The sequence below is a fragment of the Oncorhynchus kisutch genome, linkage group LG1 (genome assembly GCF_002021735.2).
Source record: "Oncorhynchus kisutch isolate 150728-3 linkage group LG1, Okis_V2, whole genome shotgun sequence".
In the NCBI taxonomy this organism is placed as follows: domain Eukaryota; kingdom Metazoa; phylum Chordata; class Actinopteri; order Salmoniformes; family Salmonidae; genus Oncorhynchus; species Oncorhynchus kisutch.
Window position 1 is genome coordinate 52,480,394 of NC_034174.2, and position 18,970 is coordinate 52,499,363.

Here is an 18,970-nt window from a genome sequence, read left to right on the forward strand (position 1 = left end):
ACTACCACTAAGTCTGAATAGGGCAGTTCAGGTGAAACACAATTATTCGTTTTGGAAAGGTAAAAAATGTGTTTAAGCGTGGTCGGTCAACTCTCAGGCTGAGGCCACACAGAAAGGTATGAAATAACATGAGTTCATCATGGTCTGTTTTCTGCTCATCCCGTTCTGTTTATTTAAAGTTTGATCATACATAAAAAGTGATAGAAACAGACTATTTTAACTACAACTGTGTAAGAAGAGAACCACACAGCATAAAAAGTTCATTAAAATCTTTATTCGTTACATTGTGTTACATTCAATATCCAATGTGTTTCTTATGGACACATAATAAAACGGCATAAATACAAACAAGCAGTTTTTGTGCCTTTCGTAATGGAGGGACAGACGACTGAAATGTACTTCACGCGCTCAGTATGTACATATCTTCCAACTTTATTCAAGTTGATACCTTCAATATTTACAGAACAAATTAGACGTTTACGAAGAACGGGACAAAATCTATTTCCGTTCCATGTGGCTCCATCGAGTTGGTAGAATATTTGCAGTGCACAATAGCTGGCTAGAGTATCGATTAATTTGATAATTGATATTAATTGAAGCCATTTGATCAGCAATAGAGTGGACATTCCAGATTTTAAAAACTTGACACTAGGAAATTGACACCAGAATTTATGCCTTATGGGACATTTTACTAGCCTGGTCGCAGATCTGTTTGTGCTGGAAAACACAAATTCTTATGTTGGAATTAATACAGCACAAACAGGTCTGGGACTGGGCTAACATTTTACTGAATTTACATTCTTGTATTTTTTCCCCCTCTTGATCCTCATAAAAACACAGGACAAAAAGCAAATAACCTAAAAAAATGACTAATATTATTCTGGGGGAAAAACATAACTCAAATGAGCTTTTAGCTTCCCCAGATACAGTAAGTCTTTAAATTGGTCAGTCTGTAGTACGATTGAGCTTTTCCTTTAACAGTAAAGAACATGTAAATCTTTTCTAATTAAATGTAACACAATCAGTGATCTATGGAACGAAAGTGGAGGAAATCTTATTTTCAGAAGATCCAAATGTCACAGTGGATCACCACAAATATCATGCAAAAGACCTAGTTATTTTACATATAATAAAAAAATCTAAACGCAACATGTAAAGTGGCAGGAATGTCCACCAGAACTATTACCAGAGAATTGAATGTTAATTTCTCTACCATAAGCCGCTTCCAACCTTGTTTTAGAGAATTATTACGTCCAACCGGCCTCACAACCACAGACCACGTGTAACCACACCAGACCAGGATCTGGGCTGCACAAACTCTCAGATACCATCTCAGGGAAGCTGAACTGCGTTGCGTGCTCGTTGTCCTCACCAGGGTCTTGACCCGACTTTAATTCGGCATCGTAAACGACTTCAGTGGGCAAATGCTCACCTTCGATGGCCACTGGCACGCTGGAGAAGTGTACTTTTCACGGATTAATCTCGGTTACTTTACCGGGCAGATGGCAGATAGCATGTATGGCATTTGTGTGGGAGAGTGGTTTGCTGATGTCAACGTTGTGAACAGAGTGACCCCTGGCGGCGGTGGGGTCATGGTATGGGCAGGGATAAGCTACAGACAATGAACACAATGCATTTTATCGATGGCAATTTGAATGCACAGAGGTACTACCGTGAAGAGATACTGAGGCCCATTGTTGTGCCATTCATATTTCAGAATGATGATGCACGGCCCCATGTCGCAAGGATCTGTACACAATCTAAAAACATTTCCACTTCGTCCATGGCCTGCACTCACCCGACATATCACCCATTGAGCATGTTTGGGATGCACTGGATCAACGTGTATGACAGCGTCTTCCAGTTCCCACCAATATCCAGCAACTTCCATTGAAGAGTAGAACAACATTCCACAGGCCACAATCAACAGCCTGATCAAATCTATGCAAAGGAGTTGTGTTGCACTGCATGATGCAAATGGTGGTCACACCAGATACTGACTGGTTTTCTGATCCATACCCTATTTACATAAGTATTCAGACCCTTTGCTATGAGACTCAATTGAGCTCCGGTGCATCCTGTTTCCATTGATCATCCTTGAGATGTTTCTACAATTTGATTGGAGTCCACATGTGGTAAATTCAATTGATTGACCTTGATTTGAAAAAGGCACACACCTGTCTATATAAGGTCCTACAGTTGACAGTGCATGTCAGAGCAAAAACTAAGTCATGAGGTCGAAGGAATTGTCCGTAGAGCTCCAAGACAGGATTGTGTCGAGGCACAGATCTGGAGAAGAGTACCAAAACATTTCTGCTGCATTGAAGATCCCCAAGAACACAGTGGCCTTCATCTTTCTTCAATGGAAGACGTTTGTTACCACCAAGACTCTTCCTAGAGCTGGCCGCACGGTCAAACTGAGCAATCGGGGGAGAAGGGCCTTGGTCAGGGAGGTGACCAATGGTCACTCTGACAGAGCTCCAGAGTTCCTCTGTGGAGATGGTAGAACCATCTCTGCAGCACTCCACCAATCAGGCCTTTAGGTGGAGTGGCCAGACGGAAGCCACTCCTCAGAAAAAGGAACATGACAGCCCGCTTGGAGTTTGCCAAAAGGTACCTAACAAGATTCTCTGGTCTAATAAAACCACGATTGCACTCTTTGGCCGGAATGAGGCCTGGCACCATCCCTACGGTGAAGCATGGTGGTGACAGCATTATGCTGTGGGCTGTTTTTCAATGGCAGGGACTGGGAGACTAGTCTGGATTGAGGGAAGGATGAACGGAGCAAAGTACAGAGATCCTTGATGAAAACCTGTTCCAGAGCACTCAGGACCTCAAACTGGGGTGAACGTTCACCTTCAAACAGGACAAGAACCCTAAGCCCACAGCCAAGACAACACAGGAGTGGCTTCGGGACAAGTCTCTGAATGTCCTTGAGTGGCCCAGCCAGAGCCCAGACTTGAACCCGATCTAACATCTCTGGAGAGACCTGAAAATAGCTGTGAAGCAATGCTCCCCATTCAACCTGAAAGAGCTTGAGAGGAGTTGCAGAGAAGAATGGGAGAAACTCCCCAAAAACAGGTGTGCCAAGCTTGTAGAGTCATACCCAAGAAGACTCATGGCTGCAAAAACACTGTTATTGCTTTGTCAATATGGGGTATTGTGTGTAGATTAATGAGGGAAAAACGATTTAATCCATTGTAGGAGAAGGCTGTAACGTAACAAAATGTGGAAAAAGTCAAGGGGTCTGAATGCACTGTATATGTGACCAACAGCTGCATATCTGTATTCCCAGTCATGTGAAATCCATAGATTAGGGCCTAATGAATGTATTTAAATGAACTGATTTCCTTATATGAACTGTAACTAAGTAATATCTTAAAATTGTTGCATGTTGAGTTTATATTTTTGTTCAATGTATAAAATCTGTGTCTAAGACAGATCCAGTGGCATACACAGTAGTGAACCGTCAGTTGCATCCGTCCAACCCTTAACAGAACATTGCAAAAATAACTTGACAAAACTGATGTTTCAGCCCTTAATAGCGATAAGTTATGTTGTCTCGAAGTCGAACACAAATAAAGACACTTAAAAAAGATGAGTACAACCTCTGCAGCTACACATTAGTGACTTAATGCTCTGAATTTGGTTCTAGGCTGGACATATTGGCATGGAAATATTATAGACATAAAATGGCGGCATGTATCAGCTTCTGAAGTATCACATCTGGAATGGGATGTTAAACACAGTGCTCGTGACAAATCATTTTTTTCAACTAACCAAGATCATCATATTTCCAACTGTGAATAACAAACAATCAACTGAAACTCACCTTTTATATCACCAATCAAAATGTATTTTATATGTATACATACTTAGCATTTTTATCTGACACGGGAAGAAACAAACCTATAAAGGATTTCATTTTCAAATCCATACCAAAAAAAAGTATAATCCATCAGTGATTTTGACTTCCTGAAGTTCCATATCGAGACCACCATCAGCTTCAGTGAATGTGAAATGCCACACGTTTTAGAGTGCACTAAAAGCCCAAAACAAGGTCAGTTTGTTAGTCTCGAAAACCCGACCCGTGGCGACACAGTGACTAGGGTCTGTTTTTAAATTACGGAATATTTTGGGATAGAATAACTACTGTACGTCACTGCTTACGTCGATAAGTAAAATAAACCATATCTGGGGACTCTCCCCAAAAATGACAAGACAGACATGCCAGAACATTGCAATTCAAAACCAGTTGGTAGGCAACACCTTTGCAGGGGTTTCAATTAAGGTAGTTGATGCAAACTAGCCACTTGCGAAATGCACTCATTAAAAATGACCTCTGTGATCTTCATCTTGCTAGCTACTATTTTGTATTTTATTCAAGCAGATAAAGTAGTGGCGTAGGCAGTGGTGTATTTTCTCTATGCCAAAAAAAGTCCATTATTGAAACCAGACTCTAGTCACAGTTGGTTGGGAGTGCATTGAGTACATTACCAAGGTCGCATTCATTAGGGCACAGTAGCAAAATGGTTTGCAATGGAAAAACATACAAGTTCCGCTAGTCTCTCCCTATTTTAGTATATATATTTTTTTCATTTTCGTGCCTAAAGAAAACAACCCAGATACCGATGAATATAAAAGGCTCAAACTACCTGAGATTTAAAGTAAAAGCAGAACTATACATTTTAGCTAACTGGTACAATTATGTTTGTGGGAAGAGAGAACCAAAAGTAAAAAATGACAATTTACTGAAGTGAGATTTGAGTTTTGTAAATATTAGTTTTTGTAGTGTCGTTGTTTCGTCAATGAAAAAGTTGGATGTTTTGACCTCTCTTTTCCATTCCAGACCAACATAATAAACAAAAAAACTGTTAAATATGGGAAATGGACAGACTGATGCATTTCATAGAAAAGCAAACAGAAGAATCGGACTTGAAAAACCACAGTGAGAAGGCTGTGGGAACTAGTCACAGCCACAGAGTGGAAGCCATTTTGAATTGAGCGCCGACAGCAATCACTTTGCCACGTGCCGTGTCACAAGTTTATAGTCAGTTGTTTAAGCATATACCCTCTCCTCACAGCTAAAGGTGCTTCCTTTGCCCAAGCCTGACGCCTCGGAGTCAGGTGAGGTTAGTACCACAACCAGACCCCATCAAAGAGTCCTACAAGGCTTGGGTAGAACTAGAGTAAGTTGCAGATGAGCAGTGTTGCAGCGCGGGGTGGGGAAAAACTAAATTGTCAATTTGGAACGTGGCCACCAAGTGCTGATAATATAAATAACAAAGTAAAGAAGAAGATAAACATTTTATAAATATAAAGAATCTTTGCAGTCCTTGTGGGGAGGGAGGTGAAAGTTCAAAGTTCATCGGGGGTGGGGTCACGGTCGAGGCTGCTTACGCCAACCTCCTGGAAGAGCGCGGTATAGAACTCGGGCTCCAGCTGCTTGTTGCGGTAGCGGTTCACCACCTCGGCGATCTTCTGTTTCCGACGCACGTGTGGAGGGTTGTACGAGTCACTCTCCAGCCGCTTCCGCCGGCACGCGTTTATCACCGTCTGCCTTACCAGGAACCCTGAGACAGAGGTGGGAGGGAGGGGTGACTACCCATATATATGCACACATGACTAAGTCACTTTGGATAAAAGCGTCTGCTAAACAGCATATATTATTACAGTCTGCCTCACCAGGAACTCAGAGCGATAGAAAAGAGGTAATAGAAGAGAGGGAGAGAGGTGACCGATGGCTCAGCACCGACTTGGAGAGAGACGTGGTGGAGCTAGGCCTGATGCTAGGCATCTGCATCTGGGATGACTCACACCCACATTTGGCATGTGTGAAGAAGAGAAGCGGGACTGTGGTCTCTAAGATCACCGCCTGGTAGCAATCTCTCTCTCTCTGGCATAACTCATGTATATTCTTCAACAGTGATACTGTATGTCAGACATCACTGTTGAAGAGTGCAGCATCTCTTGCACACACTGGCAATTTGTTCTCGCACGCACACACACAGTTGTACTAGTCAAAAGTCACCGTGATAGCTCACACACACCTTTCACCCTTCCCCTACCCGTACCTTTACACACACCCCCTGCCCCAAAACACCTCCTCACCCCCAACCTCTCTCACCTAGTGACCTCCTGCTGACTACCATGCCGTCCACCAGGGGGACGACCATGCTGAACTTTCCCAGGGCCCCATGCAGGCGGATCCGGAACAGGCCCGTCTTCAGAGGGTGGATGAAGATCACCTGCACATCCTGACCGGACGTCGTGGGTCTAAGGAAGGGGGGTGAAGGAGGAAGAGGGTTGGACAGGCATAGAGAGGTAGAAATTAATTTGCCTCTCTTGTAACGCCTCTATGCACACTCAATGGACGCCACTTACACATATTACACTGACACTCCAATACACACACTTTCACATACACTGCTGCTACTATGTTTATTATCGATCCTGATTGGCTAGTCACTTTTATACCAACATACATGTACATATCACCTCAATTACCTCGTACCCCTTCACCTTGACTCAGTACCGGTAGGTACTCCTAGTTTATAGTCTCGTTATTGTTATTTTATTGTGTTACTATTTCCATTTTTGCTAAAGTGTCTTACTTTTTAACTCTGCATTGTTGGGAAAGTGCTCATAAGCAAGCGTTTCACAGTAAAGTCTACCCCTGTTGTATTCGGCGCATATGACATAAAATTAATTTGAGAAATAGGGAGAGAGAGGCAGATAGGAAGACGAGGGAGAGAAGAAAGGTGGAGCAGAGCAGATATGAGACACTGTCCCCGCCGCAGAGGCGCTATGAGCACCTCTTACCATCCTGCCTTCTGTGGTCAGCCACCATCCACATTAGCTAGGCTTTGGTTCTGTACGGCCTCTAGTTCGACCCCTTGCGCTTGTCTCCTGTTCTATATGCTGACCTGGCAAGGTCCCCTGACCTACACTGCCCTGTCTCTGCAACATAAACACTAGTACTCGTCTGACCCCGTTGGTCCCCCCGCCACCATGCTGAGCCCATATCACGACACCTTGCACTGACTGGTCTTGGTGGTGGTATATACTTGGCATCTACCTAGCATGTCAGAAGAGGATACGTATATTTCTAGGTGTTTTGTCCTTATCATTGTGACCCTCGCTTGCTAAAAATAAATTATGAACACTTTGTGAATATGAATAAGTAAAAGACAATTTTGTATGACTGATTGATTGAAAATCCCTCAAATCTGCAATGTTCCATAATTGTTGTAGCAACTGCTTTCTCAGTTCAATTCTCTATCGACTCAACTCTTAAGTATGTCTGAAAAAGTTTCTAGCTGTCAAATCCTTGACGACCCAATGGTCCCTCCCTTGACCTTCTTTTCCAATGAGATTTGAGAGAGAGGCGAGGAACAGAAGGAGGAAGCGAGGACTTCACAGCTGGAAAAAATGTCAGACATAGTCTCTGTGTTGAATAGTGATGGATGGGAGCCTGTAGTACCTTGTTGAGGTGCTACTGTTGGCCGTGGTTTCCACTCCAGTGCTCGTCTCTACCAGCAGGTCAGCCAGGGGAAAGTTCTCTACAATACAAGAATTCAACATACACTGCGGTTAGGTGCACAAAATCTATTAAGATGAACTGAAGTCAGTAATTACCAGAAATAAGGACATTCTTCTATCAAATACTTCTCAATAAAATATCTAAAATAGTTCTATAGAATAGACTCATCAACTGTATCCAATAATTTTTATAAAGAACCAAAATGGCTGCCAATAGAGGTCAGTTTCAGCGGGACGCAGGAGGTGGTTAGCCTACCGATATCATCGTAGCGCTCCACCCAGACCACCAGTACTTTGGTCTCTGGTCCCATTGGAGGGATGGTCCTGCCGGGAGGCATCTTCTTACACTTCACCGTAGGACTCTGAGGGACAGACGAGCCCTTGTTAGAAAAAAATAGCAAAACGCACACCCCTAATTGACTTAAAAAATTTTAGGGGGAAAAAAAAATATCCCAAATATATTTAAGCAATAAGGGGGTGTTATGTTCTTATGCACAAAGCAATGCGGAGTGCCTGGATACAGCCCTTAGCCGTGGTATATTGGCCATATACCACAAACCCCCAAGGTGGCTTATTGCTATTATAAATTAATTTGAATTGTAAAATTAAATGTTCTCACACACCTGTGGTATACGGTGTGATATACCACAGCTTTCAGCCAATCAGCATTCAGGGCTCGAAATACGCAGTTTATAATAACCGATCTATAACTACGCTTTAATCAGCGATGCTTTAGGCTAGAAACAAGCAAATAAAATCACATTTTATTTGTCACATACACATGGTTAGCAGATGTTATTGCGAGTGTAGCGAAATGCTTGTGCATCTAGTTTCGACAGTGCAGCAATTGTTTATATTGGATAAAAGTAGAGACTCAGAGCTACAAAATGGTATATCATACACAGCATTTTTGAGGAACAATGGGAAAGTAAGTATACTTTGAAAGGTGATACACTTGTAAAGTCACTTTTGAGAAAAGGACCTTTGAATGTTTTGGTACCTACTAGAGAGCTCTCCTTTGTCTACACCCATTGTTCACACCCTCTTAAGCCAGCCCCACCCATCTCTTTAAGGATTCACATGAGGTCATGTGCAAAACAGTGAGTAATGTAGTAAAAATGAAGACAGTGGTAGTAGCCTACAATAAGGAAAAATTCCAAGTAAACAGAAAGTGTCCAGATAAAAATATTTTAGAAATATTAGATGACACTTACCCAGATACACTTGTCTAAATTGATGGGTCATGTAAAAGCAATGCTATAACCCCCAGCCAGATCCAGTGGTGGAAAAAGTACAAAATTGTCATACTTGAGTAAAAGTGAGTCATTTAAAATTCCTTAGATGGCACAATTGTATTTTTTTTACTATATATTGTTTTTATTGTCGGATAGCCAGGAGCACAATGTACTTAAGTATCAAAAGTAAAAAATATAAACCATTTCAAGTTCCTTAAATTAAGCAAACCAGACGGCACAATTATTGTTATTTTTTTTATGGATAGCCAGGGGCACACTCCAACACTCAGACAAAATGTACAAGCAAAGCATTTGTGTTTAATGAGTCCGCCAGATCAGAGGCAGTAGTGATGACCAGGGATGTTCTCTTGAGAAGTGTGAATTGGACCATTTTCCTGTCAAAATGCAACAAGTAGTTTTGGGAGTCAAGGAAAATGTATGGAGTAAAAAGTACATTTTTTTCTTTACGAATATAGTAAATATAAATAAAGTATATAATATAGTATATATAAAAGTATATAATATAGTAAATATAAATAAAGTATATAATATAGTATATATAAAAGTATATAATATAGTAAATATAAATAAAGTATATAATATAGTATATATAAAAGTATATAATATAGTAAATATAAATAAAGTATATAATATAGTATATATAAAAGTATATAATATAGTAAATATAAATAAAGTATATAATATAGTATATATAAAAGTATATAATATAGTAAATATAAATAAAGTAATTACTTTATTACTTTATAAAATTACTTAAGTACTTTACACCACTGCCCAAATGCCTTCACACCAGAAAATTTGCATATACTGTTACACGTGCACTTATCACAGTATTGCACATTTGTTTATTTATTTTGCACATGTACAGTACATAAACAGATGCATGCGCCATGTATTTATGTGCTGGACACTTGATACGGCCACATGATATTGTTGTGGTATGTCGCAAAATCATGTTACGACCACACATAAATATACATTATATATATATATCAATATTTTGCTAAGTCTTGCTAAGTGGATGGTCTCTACTGCAGCTGTAAATGGTACAGCCAAATGGTTACTTGCATAGTAGCAATATCAGAAATCGTGTCAATATATATCAAATATACAGAATGTGCAAGAACATTATCAATAATGATATCAATGATAGACGAGGTAGTTATATGCATACAATCGGGGGTAAAGTGGCTGAGCAGCAGGATAAACCCCCAAAATTGTAGCAGCAACGTATGCCGTGTGTGTTAGGAGAGAGTCATTTGAATAGAGGCACTGCAGATAGTGCTGATGACTGGTCCGTCGCAAAACACCCTGATCTTCCCAAAAATATACGTTTGTCTAGCTGTGTCCAGTCCAGGTGGTGCTTGTATAGGCATGCCATCTATGGGATGTCAGAGTTGCTCAGCAGCTAAAACCTGGTCCCAACTGAGTGCGAACGCTTCTTGGCGTGAACAACACCAAGGCTCCAGAGCATCAAAGCTGTAACAACAACAAATCAAAGACATTACAACCTTGCACAACATCAATTCACCTCCCAAGTTTATATAAGAAGAATAACCTCATACAATGCAATGAAAATATTTTCACCTGAAGTGCTGGTACTGCTTGATCTGTGGCAGTACGGAGTAAGCCATAGCTTTCCACCAGCACCGTATTATCCTCCAGTCCAACCAGCTGTGGGATGTTGACCCCTGTCAGTGCTGTCCTTCACAACAGCACACTTGGTGTGGCCTGTGATGAGGAAGTGAAGTTCCAGATTGTGGTGGAGCTTGTGCATGGTCCACCAGGCACAATACCAGATCACAAACTTGTTCTTGTTTTGGCCACTGCAGTTATCACAATTCAGGTCCACATTTGTTTTTTCATCTCTGTAGTTAGTGAAGAAATGGTGCATGTAGTTGATGACTGCGCTGACGTCTTTGCTTGCCTGGGCCAGCTCTCTTTTTGATGACTGGCTGGCGGATTAGAGTCAGGCCGGTTCTACTGATTGATGCTGAAAGACAAATTCCAGATACAAATATTTTAGCATAATTATACAATAGATGCGAAATGGCATTCTGCGATAACATCACTACACACAGTTCATACAGGTAATGTTAGCTACTGTAGCTAGCCTGCCATCTAACGTCAGCTGGCTAGCTAACAGCAAGCTTTAACTGGCAATACAAACAGATTGTCATAGTTAGCTAAAGTTAACCAATAGGTTCAATGTTAGATAGTTAGCTAGCTAACATTAGGCCATAACTAGCCATGCGAAATGGCATTCTGAGAAATCACTAATGTTACACACACCTCATACACATAAGCTAATGTTAGATAGCAATCCAGCCAACTAACCTCTGCTAACATTAGCGAGCTAATAACAAGCGGGGGTCATCAAAATCAAATCAAATTTTGTTGGACACATGCAGATGTTAATGCGAGTGTAGCGAAATGCTTGTGCTTCTAGCTCCGACTATGCAGTAAAATCGAACAAGTAATCTAACAAATACACACAAACAACTACCTTATACAAACAAATTGACTTAAATATAACAGGGATGAATAAGAATATGTACATATAAATATATGGATGAGCGATGGCGTTAGCAAGCAACATTTTTTACTATAATACCAATCCATAGAGTAACGTTACTAGCAATACAAACTGCAAGCCAAAGTTAACCAAATAACGTTAGGTTCAATGTTAGTTAACAAGCCAGCCATCGAACTCCAGCTGGCTAGCTAACAGCAAGCTTTAGCTTGCAATGAATTAGAAATGTATAATCTCTGAAGCTATAGCTAGATTCTTACCTGTATACATGGATGAAAGGTTCAAGGCCGACTGTAACCCCTTTTAAAAGACACCCGGTGTTGTTCCCGTTTAGTTTGCACAGCTGGTTTGGCCCATTGTGTTCCGCTGATTTCAAAACATGTTATTTTCAGAGAGAGTCAGCATTGCATGGCATGATCATCGTCTAGAAATTAGTCCATCACAACTTTTTCCCACTGACCTTTGTTGATAGCTCCTGATAAATTCAGGGCAGAAATGTTATTGAGAGCAGTAGCAAAATATTTGCAGTTCTCCACAGCGAAAGTTTATTTAAAAAAAAACTGCAGTAGAAAGGAGTATCTAATCATTACGAGCAGCTAATTTTATCGACACAAGATGCAACACCGCAGACCAATCCAAACTCACCTCTCTGCATGTCCAGTCCACTCATTAACTCAGCCAATCAATGCTAGCTGGAAGGTTGCAGCCTTTCTCTGTGGCTAAACCAACTAGGCTTGTAATTCAACAATTGTATTCGTATTTACAGATGACATACACGTTTGATATTAAGTCACATGAAAGTTCACATGTTCGAGAAGGCATTTCTGCCAAAAAACGCATTTTCATAAAAATAAAAAAAGTATGTTCAAAAGGCTCTCCAGTGAAGTTGTGACTTGCGACATATGCCTAGTTCCCTGAATCGGGTCACATATACATATAAATATATGGATGAACAATGACTAAGCAGCATAGGCAAGATGCAATAGATGGTATAAAATAAAGTATATACACATATGAGATGAGCCATGCAGGATATGTAAACATTATTAAAGTGGCATTAATAAAGTGACTAGAGATCCATTTATTAAAGTAGCCAATGATTTCAAGTCTATGTAGGCAGCAGCCTCTCTGTGTTAGTGATGGCTGTTTAACAGTCTGACGGCATTGGGACTGAAAAACAGATTCTGTCTCTCGGTCCCATCTTTGATGCACCTGTATTGACCTCGCATTCTGGATGGTAGCGGGGTGAACAGGCAGTGGCTCGGGTGGTTGTTGTCCTTGATGATCTTTTTGGCCTTCCTGTGAAGGCTGTAGGTGTCCTGGAGGGCAGGTAGTTTGCCCCCGGTGATGTGTTGTGCAGACCGCACCACTCTCTGGAGAGCCTTGCGGTTGTGGGCGGTGCAGTTGCCGTACCAGGCGGTGATGCAGCCCGACAGGATGCTCTCAATTGTGCATCTGAAAAAGTTTGTGAGGGTTTCAGGTGACAAGACATGTCTTCAGCCTCCTGAGGTTGAAGAGGCGCTGTTTCGCCTTCTTCACCACACTGTCTGTGTGGGTGGACCATTTCAGTTTGTCCGTGATATGTATGCCGAGGAACTTAAAATTTCCACCTTCTCCACTGCTGTCCCGTCGATGTGGATAGGGGGGTGCTCCCTCTGCTGTTTCCTTAAGTACACGATCATCTCCTTTGTTTTGTTGACTTTGAGTGAGGTTGTTTTGCTGACACCACACTCCGGGTGCCCTCACCTCCTGCCTGTAGGCGGTCTCGTCGTTGTTGGTAATCAAGCCTACTACTGTTGTGTCGACTGCAAACTTGATTGAGTTGGAGGCATGCATGGCCACGGAATCATCGGTGAACAGGCAGTACAGGAGGGGAATGAGCATGCACCCTTGTGGGGCCCCAGTGTTGAGGATCAGTGGGGTGGAGATGGTGTTTCCTACCTTCACCACCTGGGAGCGGCCTGCCAGGAAGTCCAGGACCCAATTGCACAGGGCGGGGTTGAGACCCAGGACCTCTGGCATAATGATGAGTTTGAAGGGTACTATGGTGTTGAATGCTGAGCTATAGTCAACAGCACTCTTACATAGGTGTTCCTCTTGTCCAGATGGGATAGGGCAGTGTGCAGTGTTATGGCGATTGCATTGTCTGTGAACCTATTGGGGTGGTAAGCAAATTGAAGTGGGTCTAGGGTGATAGGTAAGGTGGAGGTGATATGATCCTTGACTAGCCTCTCAAAGCACTTCATGATGCCAGAAGTGAGTGCTACGGGGCGATAGTCATTTAGTTCAATTACCTTTGCCTTCTTGGGTACAGGAACAATGGTGGCCATCTTGACGCATGTGGTCTGAGCTTGCTCTGTGGACGTGGCTAGGGATGCCGTCTGGGCCGGCAGCCTTGCGAGAGTTAACATGTTTAAATCTCTTACTCACGTCGATCATGGAGAAGGAGAGCCCACAGTCCTTGGTAGCGGGCCGTTTCGGTGGCACTGTATTATCCTCAAAGTGGGCAAATAAGGTGGTGTTTAGTTTGTCTGGAAGCAAGACGTCGTTGTCCGTGATGTGGCAGTTTTTTTTTTTTGTCCGTAGAACCTGCCACATACATCTTGTGTCTGAGCTGTTGAATTGCGATTCCACCTTTGTCGCTGTACTGGCATTTCACTGGTTTGATTTCCTAGCGGAGGGAATAACTACACTGTTTGTATTCGGCCATAATCCCAGTTACCTTTCCATGGTTAAATGCGGTGGTTCGCGCGGTCACTTTTGCGCAAATGCCGCCATCTATCCACGGTTTCTGGTTAGGGTAGGTTTTAATAGTCATAGTGGGTACATCTCATATGCACATCTTTATAAACGAATTTACCGAATCAGTGTACAAGTCGATATTATTCTGAGTCTACCCGGAACATGTCCCAGTCCGCGTGATCAAAACAATCTTGAAGCGTGGATTCCGATTGGTCAGACCAGCGTTGAATAGTTCTTAACACGGGTACACCCTGTTTGAGTTTCTGCCTATAGGAGGGGAGGAGAAAAATGGAGTCGTGGTCAGATTTGCCAAAAGGAGGGCGGGGGATGGCCTTGGATGATTCCCGGAAGTTAGAATAGCAGTGATGCAGAGTTTTGCCAGCACGAGTACTACAGTCAATATGCTGATAGAATTTAGGTAGCCTTGTTCTCAAATTTGCTTTGTTAAAATCCCCAGCTACAATAAATGCAGCCTCAGGATATATGGTTTCCAGTTTGCATAAAGTCCAGTGAAGTTCCTTGAGGGCCATCGTGGTATTGGTTGAGGGGGGATATGCACGGCTGTGACAATAACTGAGAAGAATTCTCTTGGGAGATAATAAGGTCGCATTTGATTGAGGAATTCTAGGTCAGGTGAACAAAAGGACTTGAGTTCCTTTATGTTGTTACAATTACACTATGAGACGTTAATCATGAAACATACACCCCCTCCCTCCTTCTTCCTGGAGAGATGTTTATTCCTGTCGGTGCGACGTACAAAGAATCCAGGTGGCTGTATCAAATCTGACAGCATATCCCGAGAGAGCCATGTTTCCATGAAACAGAGCATGTTTGTTGTTTACCATTCCTGCGAACTCATGGCTTGGTTTTTGCTCTGACATGCATAGTCAACTGTGGGACTTATATAGACAGGTTGTTTGCCATTCCAAATCATGTCCAACCAATTGAATTTACCACAGGTGGATGCCAATCAAGTTGTAGAAACATCTCAAGGATGATCAATGGAAACAAAGTGCACCTCAGCTCAATTTTGAGTTTCATAGCAAAGGTTCTGAATACTTACGTAAATAAGGTAAAAAATAATCCGTTTTTGCTTTTTAATTATGGGGTATTGTGTGTAGATTGATGAGGGAAAAAATGCATTTATTCCATTTAAGAATAAGGCTAACGTAACAAAATGTGTAAAAAGTCAAGGGCTCCGAATACACTGCATGTAGACACTGGTATAGTTGGAGATCATGATAATAATGTTTTAAAAAATGAACAAGTGTCCCTTATAATGGTTTGTAGTGCGTCTTACCCTCTGTGCGGGTGCCACGTTGTCAGAGTGGTTGGGGAAGAGCTCCAGTGTGAGGTTGGACTGTTTCAGCAGGTTGGGTAGCAGTTCCATCTGAGAGTCAGAATCCACTGTGGGGAAACTGCTTTCCGATGACTCAGCTATAGGAACAAAACAAGTGAGAACACAGTCTGCACCCCAAACGGCACCCTATTCCCTAGATGTGGCTAAATGTTTTACAACAGAAAAAAAGATGAGTCCTTTTTCTTCTGTTTAGTGCCTAATGAATACACCCCTGCTCAATGACTTACTAATACAATTATAAAGCTCTAAAAGAACAATTGTTGATCAAATTAGAGAAAATCTCATTAATTTCAACTTATGTAAAATTCTCCCCACAAAAATAACACTCAAAACATGGGGGATTAAACAGTCAGCCCTGTGCAGACTCTGCAATGAAGAAACAGAATCAATAGATCATCTCTTTTGGTACTGTCCTTCAGTAGCTCGCTTTGGGAGTCAGGTCCAGAGTGGCTGTTGAGTCATAATGTCTGTGTTCAGATGGACCTACAAACAGTACTGTTAGGAGATCTGAAAAACCAAAATCAATCAATGTGAAATATGATTATATTCATTCGGTAAATGTATTTATTTTTAGGGCAAACTCAATAGAAATAGTACAAATGAAGAGGTTCAAGACCCTCGTAAGACACCACAGTAATATAGAAGGATATATTGCAAGAGGAAATAGTGAAATGGCAATACTGGGAAAGATGGGTTAGTCTGTGGACATCTGAGGGACGGAATTAAGATTAGAAGGATTGGTTGATTTGGCGATGCACTTGGGAGTTCAGTAGAAATAGAAGGCTACATGTGTATATATATTGAATTGGAATGTTTTCCACCAGGTCCTCCAACCAGGTGATGGGGTGGTAGGGGTAAAAAAGAAAAAAGGGGATAAGAAATGATGCAAGTAATGTTATTTTATAGACTAATCTGTCTGCTAGTTTCATAGCTGATCTCCCCCCAAACAACAAAATCCAGATGAAGAGTGGATGAGAGAAAATAAGATGTGATGATGGATGAGGAGTACAGGAGGGAAAGTAATAGAGGAAGATGGGAGAAAGGGATGAGGCCCACCGGAGGAGTCTGTGAGCGAGGGAACGACAAAGGCGATCTCGGTCAGGGCGTCGGCGTAGTACAGCACCCGCTTCTCTCCATTGAACACGCCCCCGCCCGTGTCTCCCAGGGTGATAGTATCATCTGTGGGGACAGAAAGGAACTCCCTTACTACTAGGTTTGGGCATTTTAAATATTTTCACTATTCAAATAATATCATTACATTTTTCCGGATATCCCGACAGTCGAAATACACGTGTGCGAAAAAGAAATATTGTTTGCTGCGCGACACGGCAGAGAGGGTGCTGCTCAGCTTGAGCAGCAGGGCGCCATACTTGCGCTAGTTAGGCAAACTGGTTGCGGCCATAACATCTGGTTGTGCCCGTCTTGACTGCATCAAGAATGTCAAGAAGCTGGTTGAGAGAATGCCAAGAGTGTGCAAAGCTGTCATCAAGGCAAAGGGTGGCGACTTTGAAGAATCAATAAAATAGAATTTTGATATGTTTACCACTTTTTTGGTTATTACATGGATTCCATATGTGTTATTTCATAGTTTTGATGTCTTCACTATTATTCTACAATGTAGGGAAAAAAGTGTCCAAACATTTGACCGGTACTGTATAAGGAGCCTGGAGGTGGAACCTAAACAAGTATTTATGCTCTAAGGCAGGAAATGCATCAGAATAGGGGTGGCATTACTGCCTTACTTCAATTAGCAACAAAATCCATAGTTTGCAAGCGACTGTTTACTAGAAGATGTGCAGCGCCATTTTGAGTACTGCAAGCTTGCCCCGTAACAACTCGAGTTCCAGGCAAGGAGCTTCAGTCCCTTGCCATTTGAGTGAAAACTAGCATGATGCACATTGACGAGTTTGATTTTGATTTGTTTAACACTTTTTCAGTTACTACATGATTCCGTATGTGTTATTTCATAGTTTTGATGTCTCACTATTATATATATATTTTTGAAAATAGTAAATATAAAGAAAAACCCTTGAATGAGTAAGTGTCCAAACCTTTGACTGGTACTGTATTTTCTCAGGTTGGCATGATTAACGCTCCCTCCCTCCCTCACCTGGTTGGATGCTGTCTCCATTGTTGTTGTGGTTGTTGATGGACCAGCTAGTGTAGACGCTGCCTGTCCAGCCCGGGTGCTGCCCCACCTCCACGGGCCAGCCCAGCGACATCAGGAACTCCAGAAAGTGATGCTGCACGTTGGCGCTCGACTCCACATTTCTCAGGATCTGGCATTGGACCATAGAGTTAGTTAGAGGCCTCATCATGGATATAACCCATTTTTGCATGGACATTGCCATTGAGAGCATCAACAGGGCAGATTTTCCTATGGGTTGGGAGTGATCAGCCAATGATTAGAGCATTGTCTTATACAAATTGGTTGCTATGGTTTGTAAATGTGACCCGTTTCAGGAAACTAGGCGTAGGTCGCAAGTCACGACTTCACATGAGCGCCATTTGAACGTTTAATTTAAAAAAAATCGAAATGTGTTTTTTCTTCTTCCAGAAGTGCCTCAAAAATGTGAACTTTCATGTCCCTCAATAACAAAATTGTATGCTGTAAATATCTGTAAATATGAAAACAATTGTTAAATTACGAGCCTTGCTGGTAAACCACAGAAAAAGTCACCAACCTTCCCATTAGCCATGATTGGCTGAGATAATGAGTGGGCTGGACATGCCGAGAGAGGAGTCTATTTGAGCTCAGTTTGTGTTGGTAATCCTGTCAAATGTGGATAAAAAAAAAAAAATGTAGCTGCATAAGTGTTGCTCTCCACTTTCTGGAGAATCGAGTTTTGGAATTAGAGTATGATAGCTAAAGAAAACACCTGTTTCTGGATTACATCTTCAAACAAAGGGCATTTTTGGCATGGATTCGTGACCATTATGCGTGATGATGTAAGATAGTCTAGCTAGCTACATTTTCAGATATTACACGTTTCTAATTTTTACAAAGTATTTTGTTTAATATGCTTATGCTGTTATTATTCATTATTGTTTAACTAGCTAACGTTAGCTTGCCGGCTCGTGATGTGTGATATTACACGTTGTTTACCTAGCTAGGTTCATTGTTTACCTAGCTACATGTCTTGAGCTAACGTGTACTGTTAGCTAGCGTTAGCTGGCTGGCTCCCTAGCTAACTTTAAGTGGCTGGCTCGTTAGCTAACGTGATGTAATGTGTGTGATCTTACATGTTGTTTACCTAGCTTGGTTAATAATAATTTACCTAGGTAGCTAGCTAGCTACATGTCTTAAGCTAAAGTGTACAACACCCGTTGAATACGGCCAGTGTCAGTAAAGTCGGCAGAAAAGCATAATGAAATTGTTGCCAACAGAGCTGGTTAGGCTGTTTTCATGTTATCCAGAGGTAAACAAATCATCGGCCAGAGCTTCAAGTGTGCGCTCTGAGCGCTTCGAGAACAAAGCGAGATGGGTGGGGCAAAAGCTTAAGAGGGTGTGAACGATACTGAATGGGTGGAGACAAA

The 18,970-nt window shown here is 41.8% G+C and overlaps 1 protein-coding gene across 9 annotated transcripts in view; it reads right to left on the bottom strand.

The window, feature by feature from the left end:
- Positions 1-254: 254 nt before the first annotated feature.
- LOC109891393 (ral GTPase-activating protein subunit beta-like) overlaps positions 255-18,970 on the bottom strand; it is a 76,252-nt gene continuing 57,536 nt past the window's right edge. For 5 of the 9 annotated variants that reach the window (XM_020483922.2, XM_020483913.2, XM_020483904.2 and 2 more), the window contains exons 24-30: positions 17,544-17,712; positions 16,490-16,612; positions 15,374-15,510; positions 7,799-7,904; positions 7,484-7,562; positions 6,128-6,276; positions 255-5,573 (exon numbers count right to left, since the gene is read on the bottom strand). In XM_020483922.2, coding sequence (XP_020339511.1) covers positions 5,359-5,573; positions 6,128-6,276; positions 7,484-7,562; positions 7,799-7,904; positions 15,374-15,510; positions 16,490-16,612; positions 17,544-17,712 — 978 coding nt within the window. In that variant the 3' untranslated portion in view covers positions 255-5,358. The other 4 variants (XR_004210332.1, XR_002255526.2, XR_004210331.1 and 1 more) reach the window with 4 other exon arrangements.